Source organism: Lissotriton vulgaris, chromosome 6 (genome assembly GCF_964263255.1).
Source record: "Lissotriton vulgaris chromosome 6, aLisVul1.2, whole genome shotgun sequence".
Lineage (NCBI taxonomy): Eukaryota > Metazoa > Chordata > Amphibia > Caudata > Salamandridae > Lissotriton > Lissotriton vulgaris.
The window spans coordinates 265,664,178-265,687,042 of NC_141694.1; the positions used below are offsets into that span (position 1 = coordinate 265,664,178).

Here is a 22,865-nt window from a genome sequence, read left to right on the forward strand (position 1 = left end):
AAATTGAACTTGATACATTGATTCTCTGCTGAGTAGTTCCTACTGTTTCAAGAACATAGCTGTTGGGAGAATGTAGGTCTAAAACGAACTGAAATGAAGAGCTCAACATAATATATGAAAACCTCTTACCGCGAAAATTTCTGAACCGAAACCGTGATCAAAAAGACTGACTGCCAACTGCGTTGCTTTACTTCTATGTAAGAAATAATATCAGTATGAGTATAAGTTCAATTGTGACATCTAACGGAACACGTGAAAATGCATTCCGAGCTTAAACATATCTGCCAATGTGCAGTGTGGTGTTCAAAACGTAACCGGTAAGCTGTAGCTCGTGTTATCAACGCGTTGGTTCTTGATGCCTAGGATCTGTATAACGGTAAAAAACGCGAATAAGCTGATGTGTACAAATTGTAAAACTAAATGCGAGTGACTGAGTGGTGTAGATAGCCTACCAAATTTATGATATCCTAAAGCCTCAGACGAAATTGTTTAATACATTGTTCATGATCTGAGTGGGTCTCTGTGAAACCTGATAAGACAAAAAATAATACGTTCTAAGAATATGTGAAATAAGAATAAATTTGGAAAACATCTGTTATATGAACGGTTAATACCTGCAAAGGGCACTATGCAGAGGTGCCGCGTTGAACAAGTAGTCCTCGTGACTTGAAAATGCGGTATAAATAAACAGAGCTAAATGCGAAGAGAACGAATAAGAAAGTATTAAGCAGAGAACCCCGAGTTATTGGTAGGTTTAAGTTCCGGGATAGTCTTAATGCGAGATTACCTGTGGCTGGTTGTACGCAAAGAGGTCAGAATCCGACGCCGTCCGGTAAACTAAGTTGGAGTCAGTAGTGAATCCCGCATCGAGACGCGGGAGAACATAGAAAACAGACTGTGGAAGCAGTTTATATATGTTAAATATCGCGAGAGAAGAAGCCTGCTGGTGAGCACGAAAAGAAACGGAAATTATCTGAACAAAGTGAAAAATTAAAAAATTAAAAATAAATGAGAACGAGTAGACTAAATAAGCAATACTCAACACTATGAAGAGCATGGGTTGGACGAATAAAATATTGTAGTTAAGAGAAACAACGACCACTAGACATAAAGAACGGACTGTGTTTTAGTCACAGCCCGTTGATGAAGTGTAAAGAAGCTGCCATTACTATGCATAGTGTATATTTACGAGCGGAATACTAAAGAAATGACACGTGGGTTTCATGTATTAAAGACAGAACAAACAATAACTATTCAAGATGAAGGTTAGATGATGTACATGATTTTCTAGTTCAACTATCTTACAATAAAACGTTGTGAAGAACTGAGAACCTGCCATATTGTGTAAGGTGGGCAATGTAAACAAATCCCAATTCACTGAAGATTCAATATGTGTACGAATAAGGTTGCTTAAAAGTTGGAATTTAAACAGGATCCTGCTACTCAATTGTGATTACTATGTAGGCTGCTTATGAAATGAGATTCCTATGTAGTTAAATTTTTTAGGGCCATGCGTATAACTCATGGTATTTAGAGCTATCACATTACTCATAGTGTACATATTATGAAACAAAAACTTACAAAACAGTTTACAAAAAACATGCCATATCTATTTTGTCATTGAGTCCCTTTGGTGTGAGAGTTTGCAGAAAGTCTAACCACCATAATTCCCTGCGAGATAACCATTTTTCATTGTTCCGATCTGGCAGAATTTGGATTTGTTCTAAGACTTGGAATCTAAGTTAAGGAATAGAATGTTTCATTTCAGTCCAATGTAAGACCAAGCTTGAGGTTAGCGTTTTATTTCTTATTCGACTTTTATGTTCTGTAATTCTCACTTTAATTTTTCGCTCAGTTTTCCCTACATACAATTTGCCACACGGGCATTTGATTGTGTAGATGACATAAGCCGAGTTACAGTCTGTTCGCTGTCTTAGTTTGATTTTTTTGCCACTTTGAGGATGTACTATGGAAGTTCCCTCTATAACATTATTGCAGTGAGTGCAGTTGTAGCATTTCTTCATTCCAGGGTTGACTTGTGATGATTCTATTGCTTTTTTATGGCGAGTTACTAGTTCGTGGAGATTGTTGTTTCTAGTATGAGCAAAAAGGGGTTTGTTAGCAAATATGCCACGAAAGTCATCCTCGTTTTGCAATAACTCCCATCTTGTGTTGATAATTTTCTTGATTTCTTTGGATTGTAAAGAAAATTTACTTATGAATACTTGTCTGTCTTTTTTGTCTTTGCTTTGGTTTGAATCAATTCATGTCTTTGTAAGCACATTACTTTGTTTTCCGCTGCTTGTACAACTTCTTTAGGATATCCCCGTTCCAAAAACCGTTGTCTCTGTAGTTCAATTTCTTGATTCAGTGCTTCTTCATTAGATGCTATTCTTTTGATTCGCACAAGTTGAGAATACGGCAAATTACGTAGTAGATTGCCTGGATGGAAACTGCTGAAGGCTAAAGTATTGTTCCTGTCTGTCGGTTTGTGGTAAACTGATGTCTCAATTTTGTTGTTTTGTAATTGGACCAATACATCCAAATACGGTACTTCCTTGTTGTTGATGGTGTAGGTGAATTGAATTCGAGGGTTTTTGGTGTTGAGTTCTTGTATTTTATCCTCCAACCGTACCGTATTTGGATGTATTGGTCCAATTACAAAACAACAAAATTGAGACATCAGTTTACCACAAACCGACAGACAGGAACAATACTTTGGAAATCTTTAAACGAAAAGAGTTTATAGGAGTGCACCTCTCAACCCCCATTGAGATCTGCATTTGCAAAGATCATGATGTTGTCTTCGTTCATCAAATGTTTTCCTCTAATATGATGTCCCAGTCTTGTTTAAAAAATAGTTTGAAACAATGAATACAACAAATAACAAAATAAAATAAATATTTGAAAAAAGAATACCAAAAACGATGTCTTTATGTTACTTGTCATTATTTTAAAAACAATTGCATGGGCTTTAAATAAAGGATCTGCGATCATGGAACACCTGTTGAGGTGACATGCAGGCCGATCAGTACGCAAGCCAAAAGAGAGAGAGGAGAATCTCATTTGCATACCGGCCAACTCACACGGTGTCATCAGTGACACATGATATTAGCTACCATCACACGGTCTCCCAGTGAAATGGAATGGAAATGGAAATGGAATTGGTTTTTATAAAGCGCGATAGCTACCCTGAGGCGTCCTAGCGCTGTGGACTGGCGTGTGTGGTTAAAAGATAAAGGTGACTTGATTTATTGAATAATAGGGTTTTTAGCTTTTTAAGAAAGGATAGAAGGTTAGGCTCTGATCAAAGGGGAAGGGAATTCCACAGTCCTGCTGAGTTGAAGGAGAACTTTCGCCCCCCGTACCTGGCTCTCCGAATCTTGGATATTGTGACTCGGAAGGCATGTGCGGATCTAAGCTGCCTGCTTGGGTGGTAGGGGGAGATCAGAGAGTGATTGATGATAGCCCCCTTTCTCCAGAAGGAGCGGTGTGCAATGTACATGCTCTTAAATTTGATTCTTCTCCTAATAGGTAACCAGTGGAGGTCTCTTAGTTCTGGTTTTACAGGGAAGCGGCGGGGATCTGGAGGAGGGTTCGTGCGGCACAGTTCTGGATCACCTGGAGCTTGTTTAGGGTTGTTTGGGGGGCTCCAAGGTAGAGGGCATTTCCAAAATCCAGCCGGGAAAGGATAAGGCCCTGAATCATGATCTGTCTTGCCTTAAACGGAAGGAGGGGAAGGATTTTATGGATGAGCCTGAGTATACCAAAGCAGGTGGCTGAGAGTTTGACTGCTTGGAAGTTGAAGGTGAGCGTCTTGTCCAGCCAGATTCCCAGGCTCTTAATTGTGACCTTTGCTGTGGGGGCAGGTCCAAGAGAGGTTGGCCATATAGAGTCGATGGGGTTTTGAGGGGTGTTGCCTGACACCATTAGCTCAGTCTTGCCCCCATTTAGTTTGAGACAAGACAAGGTCATCCAAGAGAAGACTGCTTTTAAGCAGCCCCTCAGGTCACTAGGCCGGGACTGGTTCAGAGCCACCACTAGCTGAGCATGGTGCATATGAGATGATTTTTACTCCGAAGGGGTGGACGACCTCAGCCAGGGGGCTCATATACACATTAAAAAGCGTAGGGCTCAGGGAGGAGCCCTGTGGCACACCACAGTTGAGTGGTTTGCTGGGAGAGGTGACATTGCCCTCAAAGACTTGAAAGGAGCGGTCCGATTAAAAGTACTCGAACCATGTAATAGCTTTTGTTGAAATTCCTAGATCTGAGAGCCTACGTAGCAGGATGTTATGGTTTACGGTATTGAATGCGGCACTGAGGTCCAGGAGTATGATGGCCGCAGTGCCTCCTTGATCCGTAATCATCCTGGCTTCCTCTGTCACAGAAAGGAGAGCGGTCTCCATCCCGTGCATGGGATGAAACCCTGTTTGGGAGGGGTCTAACAGATGATTTGTTTCGAGGAACTCGGTCAGAGTGTTATTAACATGTATTTCTGTGATTTTTCTTAGCCAGGGTAGCAGGGAAATGGGTCGATAATTTCCTGGATTTTTCTGATATAGGTTAGCTTTTTTAAGGAGGGCTTTGACCATTGCCTGTTTCCAGCTGGGTGGGACAATGCCTGTGGCAAGAGAGGTGTTGATCAGGTCAAGAATAATACGTGGGGAGACAGTCTGCAGAGAGTGGGCGGGTGCTGGGTCATTAGGGGAACCAGATTTGACCTGGGTCATGATGGTTTGTAGGATAGTGGGGTCCAGTAGGGGGAGGGTTTCCAGAAGGCTTGGGGTTGGAATCCTGCATCCGTGTGCTCAGTTAGAGGGGGGAGAGGCTGAGCGTGAGGGAAGGAGGAGTAGATGGTATGAATTTTATTATAAAAGTACTCCGCTAAATCATTGCAGCGTGATTGGCAATTGTGAGGATCTAAGGGTTTTTCTGGGAGTTTGAGCAAGATTTTAGCTATTTGATAGATTTCTTTAGGCCTTGAGGCTGCTGCATTTATTTTATTTTCAAAGAAGATGGATTGTATGCTTCTGATTTTGTTTTTGTATAGTTTTATGGCAGTCCGATATGCGTTTTTTCCTAAGGGAGAGTAGTCTAAACGCCATTTCCTTTCAAGTTTTTTACATTTGCGTTTCATGTTTCGTAGATCCAGGGAATACCAGGGGGTAGTCCTGAGGCTATGTTTGGGTTCAATATAGTTCAATGGTAGTATTGAATCCAAGGACTGTGTTATCCATCTGTTATAATTCTTGTTACTTGAAATGGAGGAATGGTGGATTCCAGGGTGGCTGCCCACTGTGTGTGGCTAAGTTTTGACCAATTGCGATCTCTCTGGGGAGCTGTAGGTGGAGAGGGGTGCGGGGTTGGGGTTATCCAGGAGATGGGGATCAGGAAGTGGTCTGTCCATGGAAGGGGGGAGGGTGTGCCAACTGAGTGGTCCGTACAGTTGCTGAAGATGGAATCTAGGAGGTGGCCCCTAGAGTGGGTCGGTTTCAATACTAGTTGCGAGAGTTGTAATGCCTCGAGGCTGGTTGTTAATTCTATAGCTGCGTGGTCCAAGGGGTCATCAAGATGAATATGGAGAACCCCTAAAAGGTTGTAGTTGGGTGAGGAGCCGATATCACACGGTGGCAGGGAAAACGAGCTGAAACCCCTGTAAATAGTGGTTTTCCAGCTTAGTTTCCAAGGCTTTGCCCTGCTGACATCCATTAGGGGGTGAAAAAACACCCCAGGACACTAGACTCATTTAGCTTTCTTTGGGGGGGTAGGAGGCTTGGGGTATGGCTCAAAAGTGCCTCATAGGTACTTTTGGGCATGAGCCCGCCCCTTTCAAGGTCCCGCCCCCTCCTCACACTGTGAGGTTGTTGTTCAAGTTGTCAGGTATGCATTTGGGAGACAGGGAGGAAAACTGGGAGATGAAGGGGGCAATCAGGTAGGTACTGTGGAAGAAAAGGGTAAACAATGGCATTTGTAGAGGGGACCCTGTTCTGTTTTCATGGCAAAGCAATCTGTAAAGGTGACAAAAACAGATATTGGTGGGCTACTACTATAACATAGGGCTTTGGACTGTAGTGTATGCGGACTCCGCTAGTTTTCATGTGGCAATGTTTCAACTTCAGAAACAAAACAAAAAGTGTATAAAAAATATTTTATAATATTCATTACTGTAAAAAAAATCCTGTAGAGAATCCCTATAAAACATTATTTTAAAAACATTGTCTCAATTCAACATTTGAAGAAAAAAGTTTAATACATTTTTCATTTTTACACGGAACATAGCACCACCTCACTACTCGCCTTCAGTTATTTGAAAGAGAACAAATACAAGCTTTCTTGTGCATTATTTTTTCCCCTGGTAAGGTTCACATGTTGTGGTTTATCACACTGGGCAGGTGAGAGTGGGACCGCTTAAGGGCTGTAAAGAAAATGTTTTAAAAAATGTTAAATATTTTGTAGAGAGACACAGGTGTTGTTAACGGTGCACGCAGTGAAAGGTTTTAGTGTGTATGGGAGCCTGGAGCTCTACATTCTTCTCAGGAATGCCTAAATAATGGGCACTTTGTGCTCATTCTCTTTGAAAAATGCTTGTCAGGGGGTTCATTTTGTGAAACAAACCATACAGCAATTCTGCAATGCTAGCCCCTAAACCTGCAAATGGAGCCATTTTCTGGATGGAGATGTTGCCTTCGGAAACTGCTGTTTTGTCCACTTACATCAGGAGCCTTCGACGAGTAGCCTCGGTTAATGGCAGCTCTGTAACTCCCTAGAAGCGACTCTCCTCTGTGCAGTCCAGCCTAAGAAATACGTAGCATTTGATTGGTTGAATTAATTAATATACTGTACCAGAAATGAAAAGCATGTATTCCAGACATACATTTGTGTATTTTATGAACTCATAAGCTGATCTTTGGAGAAAAATAGTTGAATTTCGAAAATATATTTAAAAGTTGATATTTGAGCAATACATCATGAAGCGTAGGAGAGACTTGTTACTGTTGTCACTATCTGGTGGCCTAGAAACAATGCACATATAGGACTGTTCTGTATTACCTACGTAGGGACATACCATGTTGACAAAGCCTCTACATTACTGCTGGCAACCATGACTGATGAACTAAGATGATCACTGCTGGTAACCTTGCATATGGTGGCCACCCACTCGGGACGATTTTAATTGGATATAAGTATCTCTTATTGTAGAAAAGGTTAGAGACTTCAATCTAAATGTAACGTTTACAAAATGTTTCTGACTCTGACTTCTAGGCCAAACACTGTGTTATGTTAGCAGAGAACACTTTGCCATTCAATGGAGTAATTACTGTTATGTGAGATGAGCATGCAAGTATTTTTTTTCTTATTACTATGAGGTGGGTACCATCATCATGTGAAACACACAATATGTCCCGCCAGAGTGTGCTCAAGTATTTAGGTGTGCTTCCCAATTTCAAAAATGACTTAATGCACAGCACATTGTATGAAAGTCAGTGCTCTAATGTCCTCCACCTGCTCACAGTCTTATTAAAAACACAACAAACTTTTCCAGTGTCAATAAGATCCTGGGAATAAAGCACAAAAACAGTGCAAATTATATTAATACTATTAGTGGTAGCAACACAGTCCAAAGCTGCGGGCATATTGTGCTGATTTGTGATTTGCACATGCACATATCACCAGCATTTAGTTTGTGGCAAGTGTTACCGTAGAAATAAAGTCCTCACACAGGCTTATATAAGTCCTTTGTAGCCTATTCTCCATATGTGCGACAATAAATAAATAAATTGGGTACTAAACTTTGAAAAAAATCTTTTTTTTATGATTAGGGGAGAGTTTGTACCCAATTGTTGCACCAGACTTAAAAAGACCCCTCATTTTCTTCTGACCTAGTTAAGCATTCCAAGTAGAAGATCAGAAATACGAGTTATGAAAAACGTATGTACAACAGTGTAGATATGGGACTCACCTCAAGAGAGTAGTAAATCTGCAGGCATAAAAGTACTCCTTTGAACAGCTTAGGATTTCCTAATTTTTAAAACTGTCAACCATTGACAGAAGTACACCTGGAAAGCTGTGCCAAGCACAGGTTTGTAGGTACACTAAAGGCAATGCCATTAGTTTGAGCCTGGGCAGCGCATGCGCTGCTCTGTGAGGCATGCGGTATTGAGGTACAGAATAGAAGCTCTGCCTATTTCCCGCCCATCTTTTCAATTGGCTCCTGTCTCTGACCTTGCAAAATCATTGCTTTTCATTTGTGAATAGTCTTAGTAGTCTCTCCTAATTCTTCCAACCACGGACAGAGTGGCTGTAAGAAGGGGTGAACACACAGCAAAAGCCTCATTTACAATTAAATGGTCTTTTAACCCCTTCACTGCGGCGGCTATTCCGCCGCAGTGCTAAGGGGGCGGGCGGAAGAGCGGCGGGCGCATGCAGGTGACTGAACCGCTCCGTCACCAGCGTCGGTTGCGCTGTGCTTATGACGGAGCGGTTCTGTCATGGTCCCGCCCGCTCAATAGAACGCCCAGCGCAGGCGCAGAATTCGCGCCACACAGGCGCGTCGGGCGGGCCATGACAGAACCGCTCCGTCATCAGCACAGCGCCACCGCGGCTGATGACGGAGCAGTTCTGTCATCAGCAGGGGAGGGGTTAAAGACCTGTTAAGTACTCGGGTGCGGCTGCAATTTGATGCTCGCCAGCCCGCGAAACTGTCTCCCCCTGGACTGACACACGCGACGGAGGAGGGGGGGGGAGAGAGTAGGGGGGGCTGAAGCCCCGTGAGCCCAATGGGTGTTGCGCGCCTGTGTCTGACCACTTCCAGGGTGAGAAAGAGGTGCAAATACAATTAAACTGAAAGCTGTCCCCAAACAGCTGGACCAGCATTTTCCCAAAAATTCATTCAGGAAAGAGCAGACACAATTTATAGGTACTCGATTACTGGTAAGATAATGTCTGAGGTTCATCTTCTCTCATGCTGTCTCGTTTTCTTTACTGTGCTCACACGCGCTTTCATGCATGTCCAGGGACAAGGCGGAATACCTTCGTCGTTTGAATTAGAAAAAAAATATCTTGTACAAACATGTCCCTTGAGCAGCAAGTCAAGGCAAGCACAGTAGCTAGGAGAACCAGAGAAACGAAAGAAGCGAAAATGCCGGGCATTTGTGTGGCACCAATTGTTTTACTGCTGGCAGATTTCCCACAGAAACCATGGTTACAGTTCCAGCCGTCGGTGCGTTCCTTTCTCCCCTCTGTGCATGGGGCACCGCATGGCTGCCTGTTTATTTACTCATCCTCGTATCTTCTACCTGCAGGCCGTGGAGGAGGTGAACGCCAGGCTGCGCGAGCTCTACCCGGACAGCGAGGAGCTCTTTGATATCGTGCTGATGACGAACAATCACGCCCAGGTCGGGGTGAGACTCATAAACTCCATCAATCACTACGGTAAGCAAAATAAATAGTCTTTTGTGGCTACTCTTAGCTGCCACGGTGATGGGATGTATTGCACTTTGCCCCCGTTGGCGCGGCTGTTTTTTTTCTCTTTGGATAAACCTTCCTACGGCGGGAATGTTTATTTGCCTGTGTCAGCGCGAGAGCGACAGCCCACATTTCTTCAGCTTCCAGCAAACTTTTGAAGCCAAGTTCACCCCAGAGCGTGTGGGCTTAACTTGTCAGGGGCGAGCCTCGCATTCTAATCAAGGCTCCTGAAGGTGTTATTCCCCCCTCCCCCGGCCGCACACAGCAGGATTATGTACAGTGTGCCAGGCCTGTGAGGAGAGATCAAACACCTCGCTTGCCACTCTGACGGGCACGGGGTTGCAGGATTGACTGCACAAACATTCACAGTAGGGAGGGAAGCTGTCTGGGGTCACCTGGAGGAGGGCCTGGTGGATTCCAGGGTGAAGTGCAGTCCTGGGGGCGGGCTCCTGGGTGGTCTTGTATCTGCACACAGAAGACTTCACTCACCCTATGGCTATGTTTAATACACGCTCTTTACCTCGTTGTTTTACTTGCAGCCCACACAAGTGACTTGTGAAATACCCCGTGGAAAGACGGCTTTTTGTGCAATATTTGTAGGTTTCTATTTTTGTTACAAATTGTTAACTTTCAATCAAATATGACGTCTCGTCTGTCTCACTGACGATACAAAAACAACCCACTGACACCCAGTATAGCCAAGTAAAAAAACATAAAATAATAATGCCTCTCGCGCCCAAGAACTTTTTTCACAGGGCCCTTTCTTTCAGGACTGTGAGGCCTTGTGACACCTCAGAGAGACGCAACGACACATGAAAGCCAGCACTCCCACACGTTCCCCTATCTGCTTCATATGCAAAAGTACACAGTGACATAGTATATACAAGTACTTCCCTGGAATTACTTCTATCTCTACGCTCCTCGAAGCCCCCGCCTTATGTCAGGAAGGAAAGATGAAAGTAGTGAGAGACCACAACGAGGTCTCTTCTTTGTACCATAGACTGACCCTCCCCCTTTAGTGACTTTAGGCCTTTTGGCCAATTAAGGGTTACTCTTATTATGAGATGCAGGAAATCACACATTTAAACAGTCGGAAGTGTTGGCACATGAGTTGTGTAAAGGGAGGTTGCAATCGGTTGCATGTTTTGCAAGCTAAATTGAGAATGTGACAAGAGCTTGAGCAATGAACAACGCCCTCTAGCTGTATGCTGTGAATTAAAAATTGAACTACCAAAATATGTGTGTGTGTGTGTGGGTGTGTGTGTGTGTTACCAAGCCTTGCGGACTGAACCACACTAAAGAAAATGTCATATATGCTAATTAACTTGCTATTGTTGTTTCCTGGTAAACACCATTTATATCCCCGGGGGGGAGGGGGGGGGGAGGGGGAGGGGGGAAGTGTGTGGGTGGCGGGGCAGCCGCTCACATTTCCACACCTCAATGTAAGTGGAATCTCACCTACTCGAAAAGAGGCTTCCTGGCGCTGCAAGCAACCAATTTTTGGGATTAGCTGCATCTGTAGTTACACTTTAGGATACTGTCTGCTGTTGTGTCTGTAGTTTCCCACCAAGAGATTTTCGAGGCCTGTGACTGGGTGGGGGGATTGACAATCAGAAATCGGTGATGATGGGGGAGAGGATGTGCCATAACGACCAGAGCTGCCCAGTTTGGAACCGGGGAATGGGGTTCGAGTCTCGGCATTGGCGCAACATCCTATGATTATGAACACATCACTTAATCTCCCCCTGCCCACAACAAATGAATGTGCCCTTGTGTAAGGTCACTGGTGTTCCTATAAAGCCCTCCAATACTATCGGCTCGATTTCGCTTTATATATAAACTGCAAAAAAACAAGCATTTGCAATGCAATAGGTCTCGCATTTGCGAGAGTTAGAGCTATTGGCACTTTATATTACAATGTCTTTTACTTATGTGTTTTGGTATGGAGCATGATGGGTGCATGTGGTATGGAGTGGAATTTTGTGTTAATGGCACAATGTAAACAAAAAACAATAGTGCATCAAATGCTGACTAGCAGGCTTGGAAATACATGTAAACTTACTGTAAATATTTTGATAAAGTTTCTAAACCACCATAATTTCAATACCAATATTAAAAGAAAACTCCTGTTACTTTTGGACGTTTTGTTGAGAAAGGGCCGATAAGGCTGGGACTGAGCCAGTTACCAATACAATAGTTGGCTTATAAACAACTATTTAGGGTGAAGTGTTAAAGGTCATACGTCACTGTGTCTGCAAGGATAATTAAACATGTCTTAGATGTTAATGGTAGACTGGTGGATGATGGGCTTGGTTGGGGGAGATAGTCATACCTGCGACTGCACCGTAAGAGCCTTATTTGTGTTAATATACATAGCTGCCAAGCTTCCAGATTGCTTATGTGTGACTCTTTCAAAGTTTCAGTGTACTTAAGAGTGACATTCAACGAATGTGAGTTACAAACTTTCTTGGGAGCAAAATCAAGTAATGAAGTGAATGGAAACAATTAAATATCAGAAATTACACTGATTTGAGCACGAAAAAGTTTAAGATCTTGAAACTGCTGCAAAGGAGCTGAAATGGAAGGGTACTAACCTAGTGCCCTGGTAAGCTCATTGTACTGTAAAACAATTGCATGACCATAATATTAAACAAACATATCTTTCGGAGGCAGTACTTTATTAATGTTCTGCGTAGATATGCAAACACACATGCAATTAAATAACAAAAAAATACCTACTGGATGCAAAAGATTGGCACTTACAATCTAAATGAAGCAATTAGTACTATTAACCCGTTGGACGCTCTTGACGAGCTCAGCTCGTCATTAGCCACTGAGCTCGTCATAATGGTCCGAACGCTCGCACGTGGGGCTAATTCCCCAGCTGTGCTGAACGTTCTATGCAAACGGGTGTGGCCGTGACCAGCCGCGGTCGGCAGTAGGAGTTCCTGCAGGGCGGTGATGTGGGGAGGGGGAGGGGCAGGGTGGGGGGTAGTAATGTATGGATTACAGAGTTTAACAGGTAAGTAAACATATAAATAAATAAAACAAATTTTGTTGCGTGCACTGCATCGCATTTGGTGATGCAATGCGCGCAACAAAATTCGTTTTATTTATTTATATACACATAACGTCAGTTTTATCCCGATTAATACAATAACCTGAGACAAAACCAAAATCCTCAGCTAGGCTGAATAATCTTGGGATTGCTTCTAGTGGGTTAGAGGTATAAAGGAGAAGGTCATCTGCATATAGTGCAGTCCTAATTGATAACTCTCCAATGCTAAACGAAGAAATTATAGGGTCTTGCCTTAAGGAACAAACAAAGGGCTCAATATATATGTCAAATATTAGTGGGGACAAGGGACATCCCTGCCTAGTTCCTCTACAAACATTCAACCAATCTGACAAGCCACCATTTACCAAAATTCTGGCTCTCAGGCACCTGTATAAAGTATCAACACCTTTTATATAAATCTCAGGGAAGCCAAATTTCTTCATCACTTTCCATAGATAAAGCCAGTTCACTTGATCGAAAGCTTTGGCAGCATCTATCGCAACAATAGCGAGTGGCTTCTTCTTCTGGATTGCATAGTCTATCGCACCAATCACTTGAAATGTGAGTTCATTCAGTTGTCGGCCAGGGATAAATCCTCGCTGATCAGGGTGAATGATAGTCTTTATGACCTTGGCCAATCTGCTTGCTAATATACCCGAATACATTTTCAGATCAGAGTTCAAAAGTGATCTTTGTTAAAGGATTTCACTTTTCAACAATCCCTTTTTATGTCCAACTGCTCATTTTTGACGCATTATCCTGTGTTGAAATATTCCCATACACTGCTACACAATATTTTTTCAAAAGACTCATCGCGGTAAATCTTTCTACTTCAAGTATTGGAAAGAAAAGGATATTATGTTTGTCTATCAATTCTTTTCAGATTCATCCATTATTTCATTTGATGAAATGCTAACTAAGTTTGATTTATCTGTACATCACCGTAATGAATTTGATATTATTACTAATGCCATTGTGTCTCACCTATCTACCCTCCCTACGTTTGATATCCTTCCCTCCCTTACTCCCTCCACCCCTCTTTACCCGTTGTTCACTCAGCAAATACCCAAAGCTGCTTTGATTTATAAAATGTTATTAGAGAATGTTGGTCCTAGACCTAAAACTGTTACTGAAGTTGCTTGGGAAACTGATTTCTCTTTATCGTTATCTATTGATACTTGGGATCGATTATGGTCCAAACTGTTTAAGACTTCGGTTTCGGCCCGTATTACTCAATCACTTTTTTTCATTTACCACAGAGCTCTGTTTACCCCTATAAGCATTACCAAATTTTCCCCTTCCTCCTCCCCCCTTTGTTGGTCCTGTTCATCTCACCCAGGCACACTTAAACACCACTTATTTGATTGCCCACGAGTTATCACCTTTTGGAAATCAGTTTGGAAATACTGTATGCGTATTTTTCATTTTTCTGAACCATTTTCCTCATTGCATATTTTTCTAGGTTTTATATCTGATGTTTTGGACTTACATTCTTATAATGCAAAATTGTATGACCTACTCATTGCAACTGCATACAAAGTAATCCTGTCTTGCTGGAAGGATAACTCTAAACTGTCTGTGCAGACGTGGTGGAAGTTTGTGTGTGATGAGCATAGAATTGCTATTGCTTCTTCTTCATCTGTCACCTTAAAAATTAAGTCTGACCTTACCTGGCTACCTTTCTCCGCCTTCTTATCCTCTTCTCCCCCCCCTTAACTCCCCTTCCTTCCTTTCTCTTTCTCTCTTCCTCTTTTTCTCTTTCCTTCTTTCTTTTTTTTCTTCTTTCCTCTCTATACGGTTTTCTTCAATTACATGATTTTACTTTACCGTTTCTCTTTCTCTATATCTCAAAAATTGTCTTTCATGATTATCTCCTATTGACTTTGCGTTATCTTATGTTGTGATATTATGATGTATCATTTTTCTTATGCTCAATAAAACTTTATTAAACTGAAAAAAAAGAGTTCAAAAGTGAAATGGGTCGATATGACCCTATTTTTTCCGGGTCTTTATTTGGTTTTGCAATTAATGAAATTGTAGCATCTAACCAAGAGGACGGAATTTGTTCTCCCTGGATAAGAATATTGTTGAATAATTTCTGAAGTGGGCCTAAAATCTCATCTATATTGTCCTTATAAATCTCTAATGGCAGACCGTCTGGACCTGCAGCTTTATTCCTTGCCATCTTCTTCACTTGAGATCTGATCTCCCCCTCAGTTATTTCCTTTACCAGGAAGGCTATGTCTTCATTGCTCAGTTGTGCTAAGTTTCTCAAAATAGCCGAATTTTCTAAATCGACAGTTGAGCTATTAATATTTTCAGAATAAAGTTCTTCGTAAAAGGATCTAGCTTCCTCCTTGATCTCGCCATCCTCAGACAGAACAGAACCCGTCCTTCTTTGTTTTAGAGTTTTGATGTTATTTCTGGTCCTCTCCGACCTGGCTTCCCAGGCTAGCAATGACCCACATTTTTCACCGTATTCAAAATTACTTAATTTGCTCACTTCCCATTTATCTTTAAGTATTTTTTCATTTCTTAACCTGAACTTTGTTTGTAAGTCAAAAAATTCCTTTTCCAGTCTTGATATATCAGATTGATCATTAGAAATGGCAGAAAGGAGTTGCTGTTCTTTTGATTTAATCGCTCTGAGATCATTAATATCCATTTCTTTATTTAACTTTCTAGTCAGGGCCATTTGAGAACCATATATTCCTCTTAAAACGGATTTAAATGCATCCCATATAATATAATCTGGAGCTGTTTTATGGTTAAACACAAAAAACTCTAATATATTCTCCTTGATTTTAATCTTGTACTCTTCATTTAACAAGATGGTCCTGTCTAGAGTCCACCTGTATTCTGAAAAATTCTTTTGAAAGTTAATGTTTAACTCAACTACTGAGTGATCAGACAACCTAATTGGAATGTAAGAAATGGATTTGGTGTTTGCTAGCAGTGATCTATTAATCAAGAAAAAATCTATCCTAGAGAACTGATGATATTTTTTACTGTAGAAAGAATACTCTCTACGAGTACCGTACTTAACTCTCCATACATCACTCAACAAATGCTCCTTCATAATATTTTTCAGAACAGACAGAGATTTCTTAGGGCAGTTATATTTAGATTTTGAAGTGCGGTCTACTTCAGGATCTAATAACAAATTAAAGTCACCTCCTAATACAATAGGTATCGTATATTGCAACATATAGTTTTCTAATTTCTGTAAAAAACAGGGCTTATCCTCATTTGGGCCATAGTAAATCCCACATAAGAATTTAACTGCACTAATTGATACTATTGCAACTAACCACCTGCCTGACTGATCTGTGGCCCAGTCGTACATAACAATTCCTTTATTAGCGCAGATTATTATTGCCACCCCTCTCGTGTTGCCTGATTGTTTTGAACAGAAAATGTCCTGAACCCATTTATTCTTAGTAAAAAAAATTCTACATTCATCTGCTTCCAAATGGGTCTCTTGTAGAAGAATTAAAGAAGCCCCCTTATTTTCCAAGAAATGGAGAACATTTATTTGTTTCTTGCGACTCCCTAAACCGTTCAAGTTCCAGGAAAGGATTTTAGTATGCCTAGCTTGAGACATAACGAAGTTTTAAGCTATGATTTGTGGCTTGTCCAGAGCATATTAACCTGTGGTGACAATTAAATTTAAAAGAAAAATGATACTTTAAGGCGCATGAGGACTTTTTAATCTGCTTTTTCCCCCCAACCCTTGCAACCCCACCCCCCCACCCCCCGAGGAACCCTTCCCTCCTGATTGGCGAAAATACGCCCTAAGAGGCCCTGAACCCCTATTGCCCTGCCTATAAAAAAGTATAGCAAACAAAACAGGTGATGGACAGAATGTGGATCAATGTCACACATTCACCCCAGTCCAAAGATCTGGGCCCAAATCCATCGTTTTTTTGCACTCCACACCACCCTGGGTTAGACAATGGCGATATGCAAATCAGCTCTGACCCTGTGCCCCATGGGAACAGTCCAGTCCGAACTACAAAAGCCATGTCCTTCCCAGAACGGAATCAAGCATCCGAGGACCGGACCGGTTTCGAGGTAACACCTCTCATCAGCCCGGCTAGCTTGACTCCAGTGGTGTGGAGTGCCTGGGACCCACGTCTGAGCATCCCCAGCGCACTTATGGCGGTATTGCAAACAAAACAGGTGATGGACAGAATGTGGATCAATGTCACACATTCACCCCAGTCCAAAGATCTGGGCCCAAATCCATCGTTTTTTTGCACTCCACACCACCCTGGGTTAGACAATGGCGATATGCAAATCCGCTCTGACCCTGTGCCCCATGGGAACAGTCCAGTCCGAACTACAAAAGCCATGTCCTTCCCAGAACGGAATCAAGCATCCGAGGACCGGACCGGTTTCGAGGTAACACCTCTCATCAGCCCGGCTAGCTTGACTCCAGTGGTGTGGAGTGCCTGGGACCCACGTCTGAGCATCCCCAGCGCACTTATGGCGGTATTGCAAACAAAACAGGTGATGGACAGAATGTGGATCAATGTCACACATTCACCCCAGTCCAAAGATCTGGGCCCAAATCCATCGTTTTTTTGCACTCCACACCACCCTGGGTTAGACAATGGCGATATGCAAATCAGCTCTGACCCTGTGCCCCATGGGAACAGTCCAGTCCGAACTACAAAAGCCATGTCCTTCCCAGAACGGAATCAAGCATCCGAGGACCGGACCGGTTTCGAGGTAACACCTCTCATCAGCCCGGCTAGCTTGACTCCAGTGGTGTGGAGTGCCTGGGACCCACGTCTGAGCATCCCCAGCGCACTTATGGCGGTATTGCAAACAAAATCATCATCCATCATGCACTGGGACAGGAACAGACTAATTTGCATATAGCCAGGTTCTGAAGCTGGGATGGTGCAGTGAGCTAAAAAACGATGATGGATCAAGCCCTGATCTCTTGACTGGGTAGGAGTATTCTGCATCATTCAGAAACTCTGTCCATCATCTTTTCCAAAATTGATTTTATCCACACTATGTGTGGGAGGGTATGCTCAGACGTGAGTCCCTAGCTCATTGCACCATCAGGATTCAAGCAAGCCGGGCCGACGAGGCTGAAATGCCAGAAACCGGTCCCCGGTAGCTTGTCTCCTTCCCAGTATAAGAATTGGCTTGGTAGTTTGGTTTGCCCTGTTCCCATCATGCACTGGGACAGGAACAGACTAATTTGCATATAGCCAGGTTCTGAAGCTGGGATGGTGCAGTGAGCTAAAAAACGATGATGGATCAAGCCCTGATCTCTTGACTGGGTAGGAGTATTCTGCATCATTCAGAAACTCTGTCCATCATCTTTTCCAAAATTGATTTTATCCACACTATGTGTGGGAGGGTATGCTCAGACGTGAGTCCCTAGCTCATTGCACCATCAGGATTCAAGCAAGCCGGGCCGACGAGGCTGAAATGCCAGAAACCGGTCCCCGGTAGCTTGTCTCCTTCCCAGTATAAGAATTGGCTTGGTAGTTTGGTTTGCCCTGTTCCCATCATGCACTGGGACAGGAACAGACTAATTTGCATATAGCCAGGTTCTGAAGCTGGGATGGTGCAGTGAGCTAAAAAACGATGATGGATCAAGCCCTGATCTCTTGACTGGGTAGGAGTATTCTGCATCATTCAGAAACTCTGTCCATCATCTTTTCCAAAATTGATTTTATCCACACTATGTGTGGGAGGGTATGCTCAGACGTGAGTCCCTAGCTCATTGCACCATCAGGATTCAAGCAAGCCGGGCCGACGAGGCTGAAATGCCAGAAACCGGTCCCCGGTAGCTTGTCTCCTTCCCAGTATAAGAATTGGCTTGGTAGTTTGGTTTGCCCTGTTCCCATCATGCACTGGGACAGGAACAGACTAATTTGCATATAGCCAGGTTCTGAAGCTGGGATGGTGCAGTGAGCTAAAAAACGATGATGGATCAAGCCCTGATCTCTTGACTGGGTAGGAGTATTCTGCATCATTCAGAAACTCTGTCCATCATCTTTTCCAAAATTGATTTTATCCACACTATGTGTGGGAGGGTATGCTCAGACGTGAGTCCCTAGCTCATTGCACCATCAGGATTCAAGCAAGCCGGGCCGACGAGGCTGAAATGCCAGAAACCGGTCCCCGGTAGCTTGTCTCCTTCCCAGTATAAGAATTGGCTTGGTAGTTTGGTTTGCCCTGTTCCCATCATGCACTGGGACAGGAACAGACTAATTTGCATATAGCCAGGTTCTGAAGCTGGGATGGTGCAGTGAGCTAAAAAACGATGATGGATCAAGCCCTGATCTCTTGACTGGGTAGGAGTATTCTGCATCATTCAGAAACTCTGTCCATCATCTTTTCCAAAATTGATTTTATCCACACTATGTGTGGGAGGGTATGCTCAGACGTGAGTCCCTAGCTCATTGCACCATCAGGATTCAAGCAAGCCGGGCCGACGAGGCTGAAATGCCAGAAACCGGTCCCCGGTAGCTTGTCTCCTTCCCAGTATAAGAATTGGCTTGGTAGTTTGGTTTGCCCTGTTCCCATCATGCACTGGGACAGGAACAGACTAATTTGCATATAGCCAGGTTCTGAAGCTGGGATGGTGCAGTGAGCTAAAAAACGATGATGGATCAAGCCCTGATCTCTTGACTGGGTAGGAGTATTCTGCATCATTCAGAAACTCTGTCCATCATCTTTTCCAAAATTGATTTTATCCACACTATGTGTGGGAGGGTATGCTCAGACGTGAGTCCCTAGCTCATTGCACCATCAGGATTCAAGCAAGCCGGGCCGACGAGGCTGAAATGCCAGAAACCGGTCCCCGGTAGCTTGTCTCCTTCCCAGTATAAGAATTGGCTTGGTAGTTTGGTTTGCCCTGTTCCCATCATGCACTGGGACAGGAACAGACTAATTTGCATATAGCCAGGTTCTGAAGCTGGGATGGTGCAGTGAGCTAAAAAACGATGATGGATCAAGCCCTGATCTCTTGACTGGGTAGGAGTATTCTGCATCATTCAGAAACTCTGTCCATCATCTTTTCCAAAATTGATTATAAAAAAGTATAGGTCTCTATATCCCCGTCTGTACCTGTATATATTTGTTTACTTCCTAGAGTTCTTTTTTTTATTTTTTTTCCCCCCCTTACTTTATCTCCCTATTTTACTAAATCAGACCACACCACACTCATTGTTTTTTTTTACCCTTGTTAATCACCCCACAACATGTTATGTTGTTTTTTTTTTTTATACTCTCACTCTCCCCCTCTTTGAACTTACTTAGAGGTAGGCAGGTGATAGGAGGTACAGCGGACAACCCAAGTGTACACTATTCTGTCTGTTCTTTCATCCTAGCTAAAACTGCGTCAGCTTCCTCAGGAAAATGGCACGTGTACATTTTATTATTCCACATAATTTTGAGGAGCGCTGGAAATTTCATTTGGACCTGTGCCCCATAAGATCGTAACTCTGGCATTCTAGAGCCTAGCTCCCATTGTCTTTGGGCAGTCTTACTACCTATATCAGATCTGATGTGATAGGGATTAGCTCGAAAATGTAAGGAAGTGCGAGATAAACATCTAGTAAGAATCAGCTCTTTTATGCTATAGGTTTGAAAGTATACCAAGAGATTCCTAGGTGCCTTTCGATCAGCATGTAACCTAAATGAATCTCTATAGACCCGCTGGATCTCAGCTTCCAAATTAATATCAGGTCGATCCTTAAGAATGTCTTCCCGCAGCAATCTGCAAACAAATCCCTTTATGTCTTCCACTTCTGCCCCTTCCGGAATTTTTAAAATCCTCAGGTTGTTACGTCGTGATTGAGTTTCCAACCTCTCCAGATCCATTGTTAAGGTGCGATTCTGAGCTTTTAAGGCAACTATGTCTTGAGAGTTAACTTTTGAGGACTCTGTAAGTGATGATACTTTTCCCTCTAAAGCGCTTGTTCTGATACTAATGCCCTCAATTTTGGCCTCCAAAAGATCGAATCTATCATGCAATCCTTTCTGATTTTTTTCGGAGATCTCGAATCTTTCCAACAAATCTCCTCTTAGTGAGTGAAGTAGGGAACCCAGGCTTTTCTCTACTGCTTCGCTTCCTCCGCAAGCCCCAGCTTCTTCATTTAAGGGTGAAAACTGTGTGGGGCACTGCGAGAGAAGATTGGAGCTCTGTGGTCTGAGATACTTGTTCGCCATGCATTAAAGCCTCACCAGGCTGTATACTGGTGTAATTCGGGGGAGGTTGTACCGGACCCCCAACTCCCCCCACAATTCCAGCCGCCCCAGATACCTCTGAAGAGTTGGCTGATTCCAAAGCCGCATATTTATTTCTCAGAGGAAAATTAACTAGAAGAGGGGAGACTGTGACCATGTTCGTTCTATCAGTGGAGTTACCTGCGGACTTCACAAGCCCATGCTGGTTATTTATTTCTCTTATTTCTCTTTCCTCTGTAGTTGTTTCGATATTTGTTTCAATATTGTTTACTTTAGATGATACTGCTTGCTCCATGATCTTGAAATAGCTCTTGAGTGAAGGGGTCCCTTTCAAAGTTTGGGTCTGTTTTAATCCTTTAGCTTTTCCCCTTCGTGCCCCCCCTTTCTTACTTTGCTTACAGGGTGAGATAGGCACCGGACCACTACTTCCACCCTCATGTAAGTCGGCGGTATTAAGAACTCCTTTCTTCTTAAGTTCTTGTTTAGAACGCAACTGATAACGATTTTTAGCAGCGCTTCTTTTTTCACTGCTACTAGTACTAACAGTTTCTTTGGAGGGTAACTCAAGAAAGCCAACTATAGTTTCACCACTGGAGGCAACTTCTAAGCTAAGGGTAGCACACTGTGACTTAGGTACTGCTTTGTCTGCCTCCATGCACACAGCCAAATCACCACAGGCAAGAGACACTATAGCTGTAACAGGAGCACGGCGTGTAAATACTGCTGCTGCCCGATACCAGAAGGCTGCTCTCGAGCGCAGCCATGCATTATACCAGCTTACCCGTAATCCTGTATATTGCACTACTTGCGTGGTATTACTGCCGTGTCCTGTGCCCCCTAGCTTCAGGGACTCCTCGTGGCTCGTAACCCGATACAGCTGCCCCGTTCTAGGCTCCTCAGCGTACCTCCGCTCGGACTCTCGCTCTTCCCCTCGCATCCCAATACGCCGGGCACGTTGAGTAGGTTGAGTAGGTCCTAGTGCCTCCGGCTTTTCCGCGTCCCGTGCTCAGCAGCCTCACAGACCACAGAGCGCAGACCGTGCAGGGAAAAGAAAATAACGGGAAAAAAAACTCAGTATAGCGAGATATAAACGTTGATCAATAGCAACTCTTCATCTCACCGTTAAATAGACCGCAATCATCCGTGGTCATAACGGGGACGAGACCTGTCGGAGTGCTTCATAGGGCTTTAGGGAACGGAGCCTCGCAGCAGCCGTTAGCCTGCCGCCGCCATGTTCCTCCTCTCTCTCCTCTTTCGTTTTCAGACATAATTTGAGGCAGAAAGAAATGAGTAGTTTCGTAGCAAGTGGACTTTTAATTCCAAACTCTCTTCTCTGCCCATGCTGTCACTCTCCAGGATAACACACTTATAAAAAAAAACAGCCTCACATATTCTCCAAATGCAAGCATTTCTCACCTTAAACTGCATGCAGCGCTCCTTGTTTGTGCTTCTCTGACATGTGGGTTTGGGGGATTACTGGGAGTGCTTGCAGTGTAAACCGGGTGACCCAAAATCAGGTACAGGCAACCGGCCAGGGCCTGCATGCGTGCCTCACACCGGAAGCACTTTAGCAGGCAAAGGGATACATAGGGAGCTGGGGTTACCGTGCTTTCAGTGTCTTTTTTCTTTATTGTAGACACAACTAGTCAGTTCATTCACCTGCCCTGGGGAAGTCCGGCATGAGCTCAGCTTCAATTTTTTGTATTTATATAGGAACCGGACATCCCCGCCGTTGGCCGCAGCAGGGGTACTTGATTTTAATTTACTATGTCAACTAGTTAATTGTAACCATAGCAAAACCCCGTGCTTGGCCACCCCGCGAACAGATTTTAAAAAGAAACCAAAATAGCTGTGCGCTCAGGGAAACAAGGGTACGAGAGAACGAAAAGCTTGGTAAAACAAAACAAGAAATGCAGCCCCCTAAATCCTACTGGGGAGGGGGGAGGATGCTAGCCTCTTATGGGACCATAGGGCCAGGAAATCTAGAATGCAATACACATCCCAGGTCTTGGGGTGAAAGCCTGTAACCTAGCAGCAAGTCTCACAGCAACCATAGACGGACGCTAGGATCCATGAACAGAACGCACTATGTGAGCACCATTTGTGAGGCAATAAAGGGC

General features: G+C 43.4%; 1 protein-coding gene across 1 annotated transcript in view; it reads left to right on the plus strand.

Moving 5' to 3' along the window:
• Positions 1-22,865, plus strand: part of LOC147707116 (cytosolic 5'-nucleotidase 1A-like) — a 138,690-nt gene that overhangs the window by 48,094 nt on the left and 67,731 nt on the right. Inside the window, exon 3 of the mRNA XM_086926293.1 lies at positions 9,305-9,434. Within this exon, the coding sequence (XP_086782419.1) occupies positions 9,305-9,434 (130 nt within the window). The remainder of the gene's footprint in view (positions 1-9,304; positions 9,435-22,865) is intronic.